This window comes from Callionymus lyra, chromosome 19, assembly GCF_982586985.1.
Source record: "Callionymus lyra chromosome 19, fCalLyr1.hap1.1, whole genome shotgun sequence".
Lineage (NCBI taxonomy): Eukaryota > Metazoa > Chordata > Actinopteri > Syngnathiformes > Callionymidae > Callionymus > Callionymus lyra.
This window is the reverse complement of record NC_141836.1, coordinates 8,297,488-8,313,095: the sequence shown is the minus strand read 5'-3', so window position 1 is coordinate 8,313,095 and position 15,608 is coordinate 8,297,488. Positions and strand designations below refer to the sequence as shown.

Sequence of the window (15,608 nt, the reverse complement as noted above, 5' to 3'; positions counted from 1 at the left end):
GAAGAACGGCTTCCTGCAGACAGACTCGCTGGCGTCCCTCCAGAGGGGTCTGCTCCACTTTCCACACAGGAAAACATGTGAGTGAACAAAGACACAACAATGACTCTGCCAAAAATTATGACTCTGCTGTTTGTTAGTCTATTCAGAGGCCGAGGTGGAGTGAGAGGGCAGGGTGGGGGTCGTCGAGGGGGGGGTAGTCCACTTCTCTAATTAGCTTTTCTGAGCCACACAAGAAGGTTCATGACCCCGCACCAGAGCTGGCAGATCAGCCACGAGTTCTGCGAAGGTTCAAGGCCTGAAGTGGAGGCGTGTGAGGATATTTGGCGCCCTCTTGTGGTCAGGAAAGGAGCTCATGACGGAAAAAGAATAAACGTGGTTAAGAAGTTGATGTTATTTATTGGTAATTCAGCAGGAAGATGGGAATGTTCACATAGAAACGAGGGTTTTGGCTTCGTTGTCCGTCGCCCACAGCCGCTGCGAGAGTCAGTTCTGTACATGAGTCCAAACGGGGATCCGTCACTTCATTTGTCCGGGTCTCATCAGTCCCTTGAAGCCTCGCATCTTCCCGGCGCCCGTGATGTCGAAGCTGTAGTCGGTGGTGACGTACGGCAGCTCGCCCGAGCCCACGTCCTGGCGGACCAGAGAGGAGTCGTGAGTTTGAACTGGAGGAGGGTGAGGAGAGAGAGGTCTCACCTGGGAGCTCAGGATGCAGGACGGCAGCGCGACCGCTCCCAGCAGGAAACAGTTGACCTTTCGCAGCACGCTGGGCTCGACGGAGGTCAACAGGAAGTAGAGTCCTCGCACCATGTCCACGCCTCGGATGACGCCTGCGAGAGCGAACGATCGGTTGTTACATCGGGCGATCAAAAACGCGAGGAGAACCCGAGCTCACCGAAGCCCACGCACGGGCAGATGGGCGCCTGCGAGAGGACCACCGGGCCGCTCCTGCTGGACACCTTCTCGCCCAGGCAGCAGAGGCCCACCAGGCTGGCGTTGGCGGCGTAGAAGATGTGAGTGGGCGACACTTCGCAGTGGGTCACGCCCAGAGCGACCGCCGTGTGAGGAACCTGCAGGGGAGGAGGAGATGACTCGGGTCAAGATCTCACTCTCTCAAGTGTTCTGGTGCGTCACCCTCACCTGGTATGGGGTGAGAGTGTGAAGAGGTCTGATGGGTCCCGGGTCCAGAGACTGGAGGTCGCTCAGGTGGGCCAACAGCGAAAGCTCCCGTTGCTCGTTGGCACGTTGGTGTCTCCTGTGAGAGAGAGAAAAATACTTCTTGTTAAAGTTATATTTGTAAACACTAGGGGTGTGTATTGCGATACAAGGTCAACAATACGATATATCGTGATACTGTAGTAACAAGGATATATGTGTAGTATTGTCGAGTACTTGACTCTGGTGTTGTAGTATTTACAGACCACATGACTCTTGACGAAGTCGTAACTGCTTTCATTTTGTTTTTAAACCTAAATATGTCCAAACATCAGCTTTAAAAGATGCAGGAGTCACTGTATCCTCTCATCCTCAGCCATTACCGGGATCTTGGAGAGTTTTTTATCGTTTCTTTAGATGTGGAGGATGAAATAACTGCTGCCATCTACCGGCCAAAAGTTTTATTGCAACACAAAAATAAACAAATGCTGTGAATATATTAATTGCAAATAAAAATTGTTTATAATACAAGACGTTTTTAACAGGCAAGAATCTGGCGATAAAATAAGTAAGTCATTTTTATTTGTATAGCTCTTTTCCAGACCAGGGTCACAAAGCGCTTACACAATCAAAACAATATTCAATAAAGTATATACTTTAAAGGGCAAGATAAGGGTCAACGATACGATGTATCGTGATACTGTAGACAAGTTTATGTTTGTAGTATCTTCAAGTACAGACCACATGACTCTTGATTAAGCCGTAACTGATTTCATTTGTTTTCAAAACAAAATATTTCCAAACATCAGCTTTAAAAGCTGCTGGAGTCACTGTATCCTCTCGTCCTCAGTCATCAAAGTTTATTTGAGAATGCAAATGCAAAACGTGAATTTTTGCATGTTGATTGTAATATAAAAAATAAATCTATTATTTATTTATTGAAATGAAGAACATAAAAATGACTGTGATATAAAACATGATTTGAAAGAGAAAATGTTAAAAATGTTACAAAAGATTAAATAAAAATATTGCCCAAAAAGGTGAATAAATAAATCGAAAGTGCTCAAGTGAAATATTTAAATGTGTCAGTATTTCCTCACACCCCTTTGTATTTCATGCATGTTGTGTTCTTTAAAAGTCCGACTCACGAGGTTCCTTGGCGTCCGGCGAGGTCAAAGTCCGACTGGACCAGATGCATGACGTAGCTCTTGGGTGGACTCTGGTTCTCGCTCAGCTCGTCCAGAGCCGTCTGGGCCGGCGGGTGCGTCTGGTACCCCTGAGCCGTCCGGAGGAACCCGGGTGTCAGGGCCGGACACTGCGTGACGCCGCTGTGGCACAGCTGGACCACGTGAGTGACCGGGAAGAAGCGCAGCAGGTCCACCAGCAGCTGCAGGCCGAACCCTGAGGACGAGGGAGACGCATGAGGGACTCGAACGACTCTCCGGGAGGACCTCGCTGACCTTTGACCCAGCCCATGGTGTTGATGATGATCGGGGTCTCTCTGTTCGGCGACCTTTGGCTCCACAGAGACTTGAGACACTCCAGGTAGCGGTCCAGGTCCTTCTCACAGGTAGTCTCGCCGTAGTAGACCATGTGATCAGTCGCCCGCTGGTGTGTGAACGGAGGACCTGCGGAGCAACACAACACAGAGTTAGTTTTTAACGTTTTTCTTCCATTTCTAAAAAACTAAACTCATCAGTGAACATGTGTTAACTGGTCACTAGCTGGTTGACAGTTACCAAGAAGAGGTTCTCTGATGGTGGTCATTGAGAGGCAGCCTGAAGGAGTGAACTCCGTTTGACCCAAGTCACCTTCCAGGTAGTCCACGCTTGTCGTGCTGGAAACACAAACACAAAACCATGGAATCTCCAAAACTAGCGTGATACCAGATATTTTGCAACATTTAAGTCCTTTACAACACAGTGTTACTCATCTACTAGGAATGTGAGAAAATATCCATAAATATCACAATTAGTTTTCCACGAAAGCGCAATGGCTGAGGACGAGAGGATACAGTCGACTTTAAAGCTGATGTTTGGTCATATTTTGGTTTGAAAAAGAATGAAAACAGTTACGACTTTGTCAAGAGTCATGTGGTCTGTAAATACTACAACATCAGAGTCAAGTACTGGACAATACTACAAATAGTAGTATAAAATCCTCGTTGAGTCATTTTTCGCTACCAAATCATATTTTTGAAATCCAAGGTACAGTGATTTATCATAGTTCTTTTACGGGTTTTATTTCAATAAATAATAAAAAAATATATATACATTACAGTTTACATGCAAATGTTCATGGTCTCACAATTGCATTCTCAAAAGAACTTCAATGACTGGGGACGAGAGGATACAGTGACTCCAGCAGCTTTTAAAGTTGATGTTTGGACATATTTTGGTTTGAAAACAAATGAAAGCAGTTACGACTTCGTCAAGAGTCATGTGGTCTGTAAATACTACAACACCAGAGTCAAGTACTGGACAATACTACACATATATACTTGTTACTACACTATCACATTATATCGTATCATTGCCCCTGTATCGTGATGCCAATCGTATCGCCAGATTATTGACGATACAAACCCTGACTATTGATTGTACGTTATATATATTATCATAACACATGCTCCAGAAATACAGATAATGAAAAAAACCTACTGGTTGAGTAAAGTGTTGAGAAGGACTCTGATGTACGTGGACTTGCCGACGTTCTTGGACCCGCAGACGAGGATGACCGCGCATCCGTCCATGTCACCTGTCATAGAGAGACATGTGACCTCAGAGCGTCGTTGGATGGTTTGCGTGCAAGTATTGGTTTACCTCGGCAGGCGGTGACCACGCTGTCCAGAGCTTCTCTGCAGCTCTGGGACAACTTCAGACCCTGGACGTCACCAAGAAGGGGGATCATTCCTAGACTGTTTAACGGTGTGTCCAGGACCGCAGACATGAGCTCATTCTGAGAACAAGAGGTAGAAAAGTCAGTTAACAAAATTAGAAACAATAAAGTTCTACATCACCTTTACAGGGACATGCTTTTTATTTTCAGTATTTTTTTAATCATTCAACATTTATTGTAAATTGTACATATAATAATGATAATTAATAATAATACATTATATTTGAATGAGTCTTTCTGGACACTCAAGGTCACCGAACATATACATTTAAAATTGAAAATAATTAGAACATGAAAACACATTTAAAACATTAAAAGAAGCAGCAGTGAAAGTGGATGAAATGGCAGAATGGTGGAGAAAATCAAATGGTGTAATTGTAGTTTTTATGTATAAAATACCTTCCAATACAAAGTGTGTTTAATCCTTTTTTCTGTTGAGTTTGCAATTGTGCCAATGTTTATTTTTGTTAAAATATGTATAATTTCTTTATAAATTATTGTGTTCATCTTATTTAATGAGTTTCTTTCTTTTAAGTTATAATTAAAATGACTATTATTAGACTAATGCGATATATCATAATATTGGTATTTTAACTTATGTTTCTGAATGTTTCTGTTATTACTTTACTTACTAAAGGTGCATCATCAACATATCCACACATTACTCTAATAATACTCTAATAAAGCATCTTACCATTGTGGGGCTGAATAGCTCATTGAACCCCGAGAAGCTGGAGATAAACCGGGTCAGAGGGGTCACCATGGGCTCCAGCAGGACGAGCGATGAATTCGATTTGACTTTTCTTAACAACCTTTTACAAGATGCTGCGATAAAAGAATCAAACGTTATTACAAGACTAACGCGATAAATCCCTGTGAAGTTAAGTCCTCGCACCTGTGGACAGGTACTTCCGAAGGATCGGGGCCACCTCTGTCCTGTGGTCTCGGCTGTCGTCGGAGTTCCTGAGGGCCGTGACGGTGAGTGGACAGTGCGACGCGGGCGAGAAGACGGGGTAAGACTCCTGACCCTCCTCGATGGTGAAGCCCATCACTTCCACGCGGCCATACAGGCAAGTGAGGAAACACTTGCCGCGGAAACACAACGTCTGCAACACAAACACTCAAAATCAACAATTGATATTATTTTTCTTGGACCTTAAAATGTCTTCAGACACAAACCTGATCCTTCTGCATGACCAGCACCGCGTGGTTCTTCTGGTCATCTCGCTCTGCACAGTGATGAAGTGCGTCTCCCTCCAGACGACCCGCCTGACCGTCCTCACTGTCCATACCGTTCAGCTGCAGCGAGCCGTCATCCTCCTCCCAGCCGTCCGAGTCCTCCGACTCCTTAGAAACGCCTCCATTTGTAAAGGTCTTCTCTGTCTTGGTCTGAGAACCAGACACCGACTTAAACTTGCTCTTTAGTCTCTTCAAGGTGGGCTTTTTCTTCTTTGCCTGGTGTTGCTGGCCCACTTTGGCCATGACAGGACTGGAGTTGAGCTCAGAGGGTCTGATTTGACCCCGAGTCCGGTTCCCTTTGACATTTTTCCACTTTTGAGATTTGTTTTTAACCTGCGACGGTTTGTTTACCTTCATGGCTCATGAGTCAGAGATCTGGAGGTAAAGGGGGAGGGATCTGACAAGAAATTAAAAATAATTAATCAATTCTTTTTATGTATTAAACTAAAAAACAGCTCATTTAAATCACATTATACATATTTCAGCAGGAGTTCACAAGATAGAAGTAAAATGATCACAATTCTTAATATGCAAGACGTTCATTATCTGTTAGCAAAAATAAAGCCTGTATTAAAAACGAATAAGGAAAATGCCGGATATAGAGAACTCATATAATAAAATAAAAACAAAATAAAGCAGACAAATGTCAAAACGATAGTTAGCATTTGTTGCTAGCATAGAAAAGGAAGACTCTGGTATTTCAACATTACCTGGTCGTTATTGTGATGGCGTTCATGCAACACGCGGTACTAAGAAACCGATCAATTTAGATGATAGAATAAAAGATGAGAGATATAATTTAACATTTACACGAGTATTTTGTGTAACGAAGCTAGCTAGCACGTTGGCTAACATGTGTGCGTCGCAAACAGTAGCCGCAGCCGGATGGCCAACCTTGGTTTCACGGAGTGATATGAACAAGCCATCTAGCAAATATTTGAATGCTGAAAAAAATGTATCAATATATTTTACGATTGATTATACAAGTGTGTTACGTTGATAACAATTGGAATTTAAAAAAAAAGAGTAATTTAAGAATGAAATAATACAAGTCGTTTTTAGTGATGGACAACAATGGCTATACCGGAGAAACAACAACGTCATTTCCTTTTCCGCTTGCGTCTAGGGGCCTGCAAGAAAAGGAATAACAAGACGTATGTAGCTTCAATTTGTTGTTTAGAGCAAAATTAACTAATTCAAACCAAAGCAGTTTTTCTAAAATATACTTTCATTTTTTTCAGAGCTGAACCCTCCGGGTTGCAGGCGCGAGTCTGCGACTTCCAGGTAAGGTTGGCGCTAAGGGAGCGTCTTTAAAGTGTCGACGAGCAATGCGTTCAGATCCGCAGATTATTTACATTCAAATTAAATTATCCAAGGTTCGAATATCCGGGAAATAAAGTGTTTTAAAAATACATTTTGAATCTTAAATGATTTATCGACGTGTCTCAGCAAATATATGAAGATCAGAGGATGATAAGTGAATTATAACTCATTATAACTAGATTTGCGTTAAACAACGAAAAAAACATGTTTATCATGAATGAAACTTGTAAATTGTAGTTTTTAAATGAAGCATTTGATAGTAAAACTACACGTATTTCAACGTGAAAACAAGAGAAAACTTATATACTTTTTTATATTTGTCTCACAATAAAGTAAGTAATATTTATAAAGCACTTTTCTAGACCAAGGTCACTAAGTAAGTAAGTCAGTATGTTATTTATATTTATTGAGCGCTTTTCCAGACCAGGGTCACAAAGCGCTTAAACAATCAAAACAATACTCAATAAAATATATACTTTAAAGGTCAAAGTAACACCGAGAACAACACAGGAGTCTCAGAAAATCAAGGAAAATTTGGCACAAATAAAAATGTCTTAAGATGTTTCTTGAAGGAGTTAAACAAATAAACAAACAAAGAGCTTAAACAATCAAAACAATACCAAGAAAGATTAATGTATAAACAATGAAATTATGATAAAAAATAGTTTTTCATATGAATTACTTACGACATGATCAACTTTTAAAGTAGTTACTGTCGCACTTCAAAGGTTTTACCATTATTATTATAATTATTATGATTATAATCATAATTATTACGACACAAAGTAAGATTAACTCTTTCTTCTCCGTGTCAGCGATGCCTTCAGGGACACATGCCCAGCACGTTCTTTCCTGCCTGAACCAGCAGAGGGCGCTCGGCAGGTTCTGCGACGTCCGCCTGAGCGCCGGCGGCGGCGGTGTGGTCCTCGGCGCCCACCGCAACGTCCTGGCCTGCTTCAGCGAGCTCTTCCGACGGCCCGACGAACTCCCGCAGCTGTCTTTCGTCGAGTGCCCCGGCGACGGTCTGGAGCTGCTGCTGGACTTCTTCTACACGGGGGAGCTGAGGCTGGACCCCGAGAACCTGGAGAAGGTCCAGCACGCGGCCACCAGCCTGTGCGTCCCCGAAGCCTTCCAGCTGTGCCAGAGGTTCAAGGAGACCTCGGCGTCTCCCGTCAAGAGGAAGCGAGGGAGACCCAGGAAGTCGGACTCGGACCTGGTCCCGGTCTCTGGTCCTGGTCTCACATCTGAGGCTGGGATCCCGAGCGAGCCGGTTCCTTCCACCACCACGCGCTCCGGTCGAGTCGTGCGAGGACCCCGGCGACTGGAGACCGATGATGTCATCACCGACGACGAGCTGGCGCCCGTGGAGGAGGACCTCGAAGATCTCCCCGAAAACACAGAGGTGTAAACATCTTCATCTTCCCTTGTTCTTCTCACACCCATCCCTTGTTCTTCTCCTCCTGAAGGATCCGTCGCCAGAAGCGGGTCCAGAACCGGAGGAGGACGAGGACCACGGCCCGGATGCGACGCCGGGAGACTCGGGAGACGAATACGAACCCGCGGGAGAACTGACCAAATCAGAGAGTGATGCAGTAGCAGCGTCGTCCAGCAGGGGGTCGGTGCAGTGCACCGTCTGCTTCAAGACCTTCAAGAGCAAGTACTACCTGAAAGTCCACAACAGGTGAGTTCATTTATTTTCAAACCAAAATATGTCCAAACATCAGCTTTAAAAACCGCTGGAATCCACTGTATCCTCTCGTCCTCAGTCACCTCTGGGAACTCTAAGGGTTTTTTATTGTTCCTTTAGCTGGGGCCGGACGTTATGAATGCTGCCATCTAGTGGTCTGATGTTTAATTGCAACACAAAAATAAACAAATGCTTTGAATATTTTTATTGTAAATTAAAAATGCAATTAATAGGAGTTTTTATCTACAAGAATCCGCCAGTAAAATACGTATCACGATACAGGGTCAACGATACGATATATAGTAATACTTTATTAACAAGTATATATGTGTAGTATTGTCGAGTACTTGACTCTGGTGTTGTAGAATTTACAGACCACATGACTCTTGACTAAGTCGTAACTGTTTTCAAACCAAAATATGTCCAAACATCAGCTTTAAAAGCTGCTGGAGTCACTGTATCCTCTCGTCCTCAGTCATCAAAGTTTTTTTGAGAATGCAATTTCGAAACCGTTAATATTTGAGTTTATTTTAATATTAACTTTTTCTTTATTACTTAAAAACTAAAATATGTCCAAACATCAGCTTTAAAAGCTGTATCCTCTTGTCCCCAGTCATTGTCGGGATCTTGCGGATTTCATTGTTGTGTAGCTGTGGAGGACGTAATGACTGCTGCCATCTAGAGGCAGGAAGTGAAAATAACAAAAAACATTAAATAACAACACAAAAATAAACAAGTGAATATTTATCTTACAAGTACTCTATCAAAACATACCATAATAATCTTAACGATAAAGTATGATTCGTCAGGCGTCACACGGGCGAGCGGCCGTTCAAGTGCGACAAGTGCGAGAAGACGTACTTCAGGAAGGAGAACCTTCAGATGCACCAGATGAAGAACTGCTCCGTCCAGCAGGTGCTTGTGTTGCTAACGTTCAGGGCCGAGCAGGAGTGACGGCGTCTTGTGTCCTCGCAGACCTTCACCTGTCCCAGGTGCGGCGCCGACTTCCAGGCCAAAGAGCAGCTGCGCGTCCACCTGGCGTCTCACACGGGACAGACGCCCTACAAGGTAAAGACTCCACCACAACATGGACGCCTTGACCAAAACCTTCTCTGCCGCCGTAGTGTTCCTCGTGCTCCGAGCAGTTCATGTACAAGAGGAACCTGACCTTCCACTTGACCAAGATCCACGGTCACCCCAAACCTCACGCCGTGAGTCCACGTCATAGACGGTTACTACGTTAATACTTGTTATTGAAGTATGTCCGTGACATCAGAGTATTGTTGAATTTTAAGTTATAAGTTATTTTTATTTTTCAATTAATCTTGTGTCTTTGTGTTGTCTCTGGGTCTAGTTGACCCAAAGGTCCGAAAACAAATGTGTTTGTGGTATCCCTTGTGTTGTGTCTGGGTCTAGTTGACCCAAAGGTCCGAAAACAAATGTATTTGTGGTATCCCTTGTGTTGTCTCTGGGTCAAGTTGACTCAATGGTTCCGGAAAAAAAGGTGTTTGTGGTACCCCGTGTGTTGTCTCTGGGTCAAGTTGACCCAAAGGTCCGAAGACAAATGTGTTTGTGGTACCCCTTGTTTTACCTCTGGGTCAAGTTGACACAAAGCTCGGAAAACAAATGTGTTTGCGGTATCCCCTGTGTTGTCTATGGGTCAAGTTGACCCAAAGGTCCTTAAACAAATGTGTTTGCGGTATCCCTTGTGTTGTCCCTGGAACAAGTTGACACAAAGGCCTGAAGACAAATGTGTTTGTTGTATCCCTTGTGTTGTCTCATGGTCTAGTTGACCCAAAGGTCCGAAGACAAATGTGTTTGTGGTACCCCTTGTTTTACCTCTGGGTCAAGTTGACCCAAAGGTCTGAACAAAAATAGATCAGTGATTGATCCCTCTGGAGTTCTCCTTCGGGAAATTGTTTGAATGTGTTTGTGGTATCCCTTGTGTTGTCTCTGGGTCAAGTTGACCCAAAGGCCCGAAAACAAATGTGTTTATGGTATCCCCTGTGTAGTCTCTGGGTCAAGGTCAACGACCTCCCTGGTTTCCATAAGTACATATGCAGTGCTGGAGGTTGGGTCACCTTGACCCAGAGACAACACAGTGATATTCTGGATGTACTTCCATAGCAGGAAATGACGTTTGCTGACCTCAGCGTCTCCTCCAAGTGTCCAGAATGTCCGAAAACGTTCCTGAACCAGTCGGAGCTGCGTCTGCACGAGGCGTCCAAACACCGCGGAGAGAAGCCGTTCGTGTGCGAGCAGTGCGGCCACCGGGCGTCCAGCAGGAACGGACTCCAGATGCACATCAAGGCCATCCACAAGTGCGACCCCGGCTCGACCAATGAGAGCGGCCGGAGTGATAACGGTGTGTGTGTTCGCCTCCGACAGCAAGGAGCGTCCGTTCGCGTGTCAGGTGTGCGGCCACGCCTTCTCGCAGAAGAACAACCTGAAGATGCATCTGCGCGTCCACAGCGGTGAGAGACCGTACCAGTGTCACCTGTGTGGGAAGACCTTCAGGACGCAAGGTAGATGCCAGGAGATGATGGTGACATCTGAACAACATTTGAAATATGTTTGTTTTTTAAGCTTTTTTTTTAATAACAGAATTCAATCATTTATATATTAAAGGTTGCATTTGTTTTTATTGAATAATGTAATTTAATAATTTGTACATTAAAAGGTTAAGATAATTAATTATTTTATTTTTTAATAATTAAATTCGATAATTTCTATGTTAAAAAGTTGAATTTGGTTATTTTCAATATTCGAAAATTTTTAAATCGGAATATTTTCAAAACATTATTTTGAAAAACAAAATAGTTGATATTGTAATTCCAATAACTCAAATGAAACATTTCTTAAATTCATATTTTTAAAAATGTAATATTTAAATGTTTGCCGTCACATGATCGTCTGCGCGTCACGTGATTGGCTGAAAGTTCGCTCATGTAGCTCGATACTAAGATAATTAAATTAAAGAATAATTATGTATATTTTTTGAAAAGTTTTACACAAAGAGTGATGTTTTAATGCCATTAATTAAAAAATATATTTTCTAAATTCAGTATCTTTTAATTATTAATCTTTTAAATTCAATAATAATAATAATAATAATAATAATCTCTATTTATATATAAAGCGTTGGTATAATAGAGTCTCCAGACAAAACCAAACGAGTACCGATCCATTTTCAATATTGAATTAAACAGGCTACGATTAAAATAGAAAATACTTTAGAAAAATTACATTTTTAACTTGTTTATTTACTTCAATTCAATAAAAAACGAACTTTGAGCCAATCACATGTCACAGAGACGATCACATGACTTCACGTAGAAGTCAAATTTTTATATTGAATTTAAAAGGCTACAAATAAAAAATACTGAAAGTAGAACATTATTTGTATCATTATATGAATTAGAAAATCAAACTATATGTGTACTTTTTTTTATTTTTATTAATTAATTAAAAATAGAAATGATTGAATTCAATTATTTAAGAAATACACAATTTTAATTCAAGGTTCCCTGTGATGTTGTGTTGCAGCCAGCCTCGACAAACACAACCGCACGCACACGGGCGAGCGTCCGTTCTCGTGCGACGTGTGCGAGCAGCGCTTCACGGAGAAAGGCGCTCTGGTGCGACACAAGGCCTGCAAACACGAGGACGGAGAACCTCACGTCTGCGGCGTCTGCAGCAAGAAGTTCAAAGGTTAGAGCGACACGAGCGGCGCAGGAACGTCATGGTAACCAAGGTCTGTCGTTGCAGCTCAAGTGCAGCTCAGGGTTCACATGCGGCGACACAAGGGCGTCAGGAAGTTCGAGTGCGAGGACTGTGGGTACAAGTTCACTCGCCAGGTGAGGAAACCAGTCGAAACCAGCTGCAATATTTCAATTAATTGAATATTGAGTATATTGAATATATCAGGATATTGAATATGTTTTTTATTTGAAATCTTATTTTTTGTAAAGCTTTGAATTTTTTTCTCAAAAATGATTAATATAATGTAAATTAATTATATCTAATATCATTTTTTAATTTAATTCCATAGTTTCTGTAATTGAAGGATTATATTTGTTTTTAAATAATAATTTAATTCAATATTTTGAATATTTAAACGTTGAATTCAACATAAAAAAAATGGTTTTATTTGAAATTATATTTCTTTTAGAGCATTTAATTATTTTTTTGAGTAATTAAATTAAATTAATTTCTGTATTGAAAGGTTGAATTTTTTTAATTAAATTAAATTAAAAATAATGATACAAATGTTGCATATTTTCAAAATAAAGTATTTTTGAATTTCAGTTTTATTACATATTATTTTTACAATAATTAATATTTTTTTCTAAATTCAAATATGTTCAATTTGCATTCTTTTAAACATAAAATATAATTATAATAAAATATCATTTAAAAATATGTGCCACCAGATCAGTCACGTGATCGTCTGTGAGTCGCGTGATTGGCTAAACTTCCGGCAAACATTTTTATATTGAATTTAGAACAATTATTTTTGAATGATCGTAATTAGAATATGGAACACTATGTGTAAAACTGTTTTTATTAATTGAGGAAATAGTAACATTTTATTCAATTATTAAAATAAACAAACAACGAATCATTGTATTCAGTCATTTTGTTTAATAAAACAACCTTGTGTTATCTCTGGGTCAAGTTGACCCAAAGGTCTGAAAACAAATGTGTTTGTGGCATCCCTTGTGTTGTCTCTGGGTCAAGTTGACCCAAAGGTTTGAAAACATGTGTTTGTGGAATCCCTTGTGTTATCTCTGGGTCAAGTTGACCCAAAGGTCTGAAAACAAGTGTTTGTGGTATCCCTTGTGTTGTCTCTGGGTCAAGTTGACCCAAAGGTCTGAAAAAAGTGTTATCTCTGGGTCAAGTTGACCCAAAGGTCTGAAAACAAATGTGTTTGTGGTATCCCTTGTGTTGTCTCTTGGTCAAGTTGACCCAAAGGTCTGAAAACAAATGCGTTTGTGGTATCCCTTGTGTTGTCTCTTGGTCAAGTTGACCCAAAGGTCTGAAAAAAAATGTGTTTGTGGTATCCCTTGTGTTGTCTCTGGGTCAAGTTGACCCAAAGGTTTGAAAACAAGTGTTTGTGGTATCCCTTGTGTTGTCTCTTGGTCAAGTTGACCCAAAGGTCTGAAAACAAGTGCGTTTGTGGTATCCCTTGTGTTGTCTCTGGGTCAAGTTGACCCAAAGGTCTGAAAACAAATGTGTTTGTGATATCCCTTGTGTTATCTCTGGGTCAAGTTGACCCAAAGGTCTGAAAACAAGTGTTTGTGGTATCCCTTGTGTTGTAATTATTCAAAAATATGAATTCGATGTATAAATGATGGCGTCTGTGCTTCAGGCTCACCTGCGTCGTCACGTCCAGATCCACAAACGCAACGAGAACTACAATCCTCGGCAGAGGAAGCTGCGCAACATCGTGGTGGACGAGGACGAGAACAGCCTCTCGTCGGAGGTCGAAGAGGCGGACGAGGTCGAGGCGGCCGAGTCTCCGGCCGGCAGCGACGGCATCCTGGAGGTGTCCATCGGCGAGGAGCCGTCCACGCCGGAGTCCAACCCCGCCGCCGACTGCATCGTCAGGGTGGTGATCGCGCCGGGGGACGGCGCTCGCGAGGAGGCGGAGTCTGTGACGTACGAGACGACCATCGACATGAGCGACATCGGCGTCAACATCTCGGACGCGTGAACATTAAAATACTGTGAATATCATTTGTTTCTTTATTGTTCAACCAAGGAGTGGCTTCAACCCAAATAAAATGTTTTGTTCGGATCAAAAGAAAAATGAGTTTATTTAAAAGTATAAAAAACCAAAAGCTTCAAATTATTTAGTTTTTTTATTACAAATCATTTTTTATTTAAACACTTTTTTGCTGAAATAATGTGTATTTATGAGTAATAAAGACATTCAATAAAAAAGTAACGTGTCAATCTAAAAATATTTCAAATAAATCATTTGTTTGAATGCTTTAATTGTTTTTAAAACTAAATTATATTTGAAAGAAATTTGCTTGAATAAAAAAAATCCTGTCAAAAATATTTTTGAAAACTGTATTTGTTTAGGTCTTATTATGGTCATTTGTCTTTAATATTAATATCCAAAAGATAAATAAAAAAATCATAAAAAAAACATTTTTAACAAAAGTGGATTCTTTTTAATTTTGTAGTTATCATTAATTTTTTTTGATTGCGGCAAATTATTTGTTGAAGCAACATGTTTTAATATAATTATTTAATTAATAATTAAAGTGAAAGAAAGATTTAATTATTTTTTTTTGTGTGTGTAATAATAGATTTAATTCAAAGAAATGTCATTCAAATAAAGAATTATTCCCAATTAAAAACGTGTTCGAACACAAAAGCTTTTTTTAAAATGTGTTTTTGGGATCATAATATAGGAAATGTGTGTCTAAATAATTAAATCCCCCCCAAAATTGTTTTAATTCAAATTTTTTTTTAAAGATTCTTTTGTTTTCAAGCTATGTTTTTTTTTTTTAATTGAAAGTAGAAAATGTATTCAAGGTAACAAAGGTTTGTAGTCTACGTCCTCTAGATCTATGACAGTCATTGATCGTGGATGAATATTGATTTATAGCTTCTTAAACGTCGTCTTTGACCTTTTAATTGAAAATATTATTTTTCTTAAACTAAAGCAACTTTTTTGTTGTTGGTTTGAATCTTCTTTTTGATTGAAAATGTTGATTTTTGGTTGAATAACAAAGAAACAAATAGACCTTTATGAAGCTCCAGGTCACAACAAGATGAGGAACAGTTCCTGTAGATCCTTCAGGTGCTGGACCTTCAGCATCAGAAGACAAAGAAGCTCCAATTTCACCATCTTTGTTCTGCTGCTGGAGAAACAAAGAGAAACTAAAGGAATAAAATAAAAGTATTACCTTCATTTTTTTTTTAAAATCAAATCACACGCAAGACGTCGTCGTCTTCGTCTCTTCTTCGTGGCTTTGATGGAAAGAATTGATTATTTTGTTTGATTTCCAGAAGATAAAATATTCCAAGAAGAATCAACAACTTACGTCTGAAACACAAAACATGATCAAATGTTTTCTAAATCAATGATCGTGAAGTTAATCGAACCATCGAACTGTGGAAGTGAAATGTTTACAGACATAAACACAATAAAGACACGACAAACACAAATAATTCAACACAAACAAGAATAAACAACTTTTAAAACACAATGTTCAAATAATTGCAGCAGTTGACGAACGAACACTGAAATAAAGGGGCGTCAGAAAAATTGGATAAACTTACATTTTGTCAT

General features: G+C 40.5%; 2 protein-coding genes across 2 annotated transcripts; one reads left to right on the top strand and one right to left on the bottom strand.

Moving 5' to 3' along the window:
- Positions 1-376: 376 nt before the first annotated feature.
- Positions 377-6,160, bottom strand: nol9 (nucleolar protein 9). The gene is made up of 13 exons (XM_087781793.1): positions 6,000-6,160; positions 5,230-5,686; positions 4,946-5,156; positions 4,745-4,875; positions 3,975-4,110; positions 3,813-3,909; positions 2,892-2,989; positions 2,613-2,780; positions 2,301-2,553; positions 1,138-1,252; positions 893-1,067; positions 694-827; positions 377-630 (listed from the first exon to the last, which is right to left on the bottom strand). The coding sequence occupies exons 2-13, from the start codon at positions 5,644-5,646 to the stop codon at positions 517-519; spliced, it is 2,049 nt and encodes a 682-aa protein (XP_087637919.1). The 5' UTR covers positions 5,647-5,686; positions 6,000-6,160; the 3' UTR covers positions 377-516.
- Positions 6,161-6,409: 249 nt separating this feature from the next.
- On the top strand, positions 6,410-14,239 carry zbtb48 (zinc finger and BTB domain containing 48). Its single transcript, XM_087781792.1, has 12 exons — positions 6,410-6,443; positions 6,531-6,573; positions 7,428-8,014; positions 8,079-8,293; positions 9,109-9,214; positions 9,275-9,367; positions 9,424-9,510; positions 10,466-10,620; positions 10,688-10,824; positions 11,846-12,010; positions 12,068-12,156; positions 13,671-14,239. Exons 3-12 carry the CDS (start codon positions 7,430-7,432, stop codon positions 14,013-14,015), a joined length of 1,977 nt encoding a protein of 658 aa, XP_087637918.1. The 5' UTR covers positions 6,410-6,443; positions 6,531-6,573; positions 7,428-7,429; the 3' UTR covers positions 14,016-14,239.
- Positions 14,240-15,608: the final 1,369 nt, after the last annotated feature.

Excerpts from the sequence above, each read along its gene's own strand:
- nol9 (XM_087781793.1), bottom strand. The coding sequence starts at position 5,646 with ATGAAGGTAAACAAACCGTCGCAGGTTAAAAACAAATCTCAAAAGTGG. Across the intron at positions 2,554-2,612 it reads CACCATGGGCTGGGTCAAAG|GGTTCGGCCTGCAGCTGCTG; the intron begins GTCAGCGAGGTC and ends CCTCGTCCTCAG. Across the intron at positions 631-693 it reads CCTGCATCCTGAGCTCCCAG|GACGTGGGCTCGGGCGAGCT; the intron begins GTGAGACCTCTC and ends CTGGTCCGCCAG.
- zbtb48 (XM_087781792.1), top strand. The coding sequence starts at position 7,430 with ATGCCTTCAGGGACACATGCCCAGCACGTTCTTTCCTGCCTGAACCAG. Across the intron at positions 8,015-8,078 it reads ATCTCCCCGAAAACACAGAG|GATCCGTCGCCAGAAGCGGG; the intron begins GTGTAAACATCT and ends CTCCTCCTGAAG. Across the intron at positions 12,011-12,067 it reads CTGCAGCAAGAAGTTCAAAG|CTCAAGTGCAGCTCAGGGTT; the intron begins GTTAGAGCGACA and ends CTGTCGTTGCAG.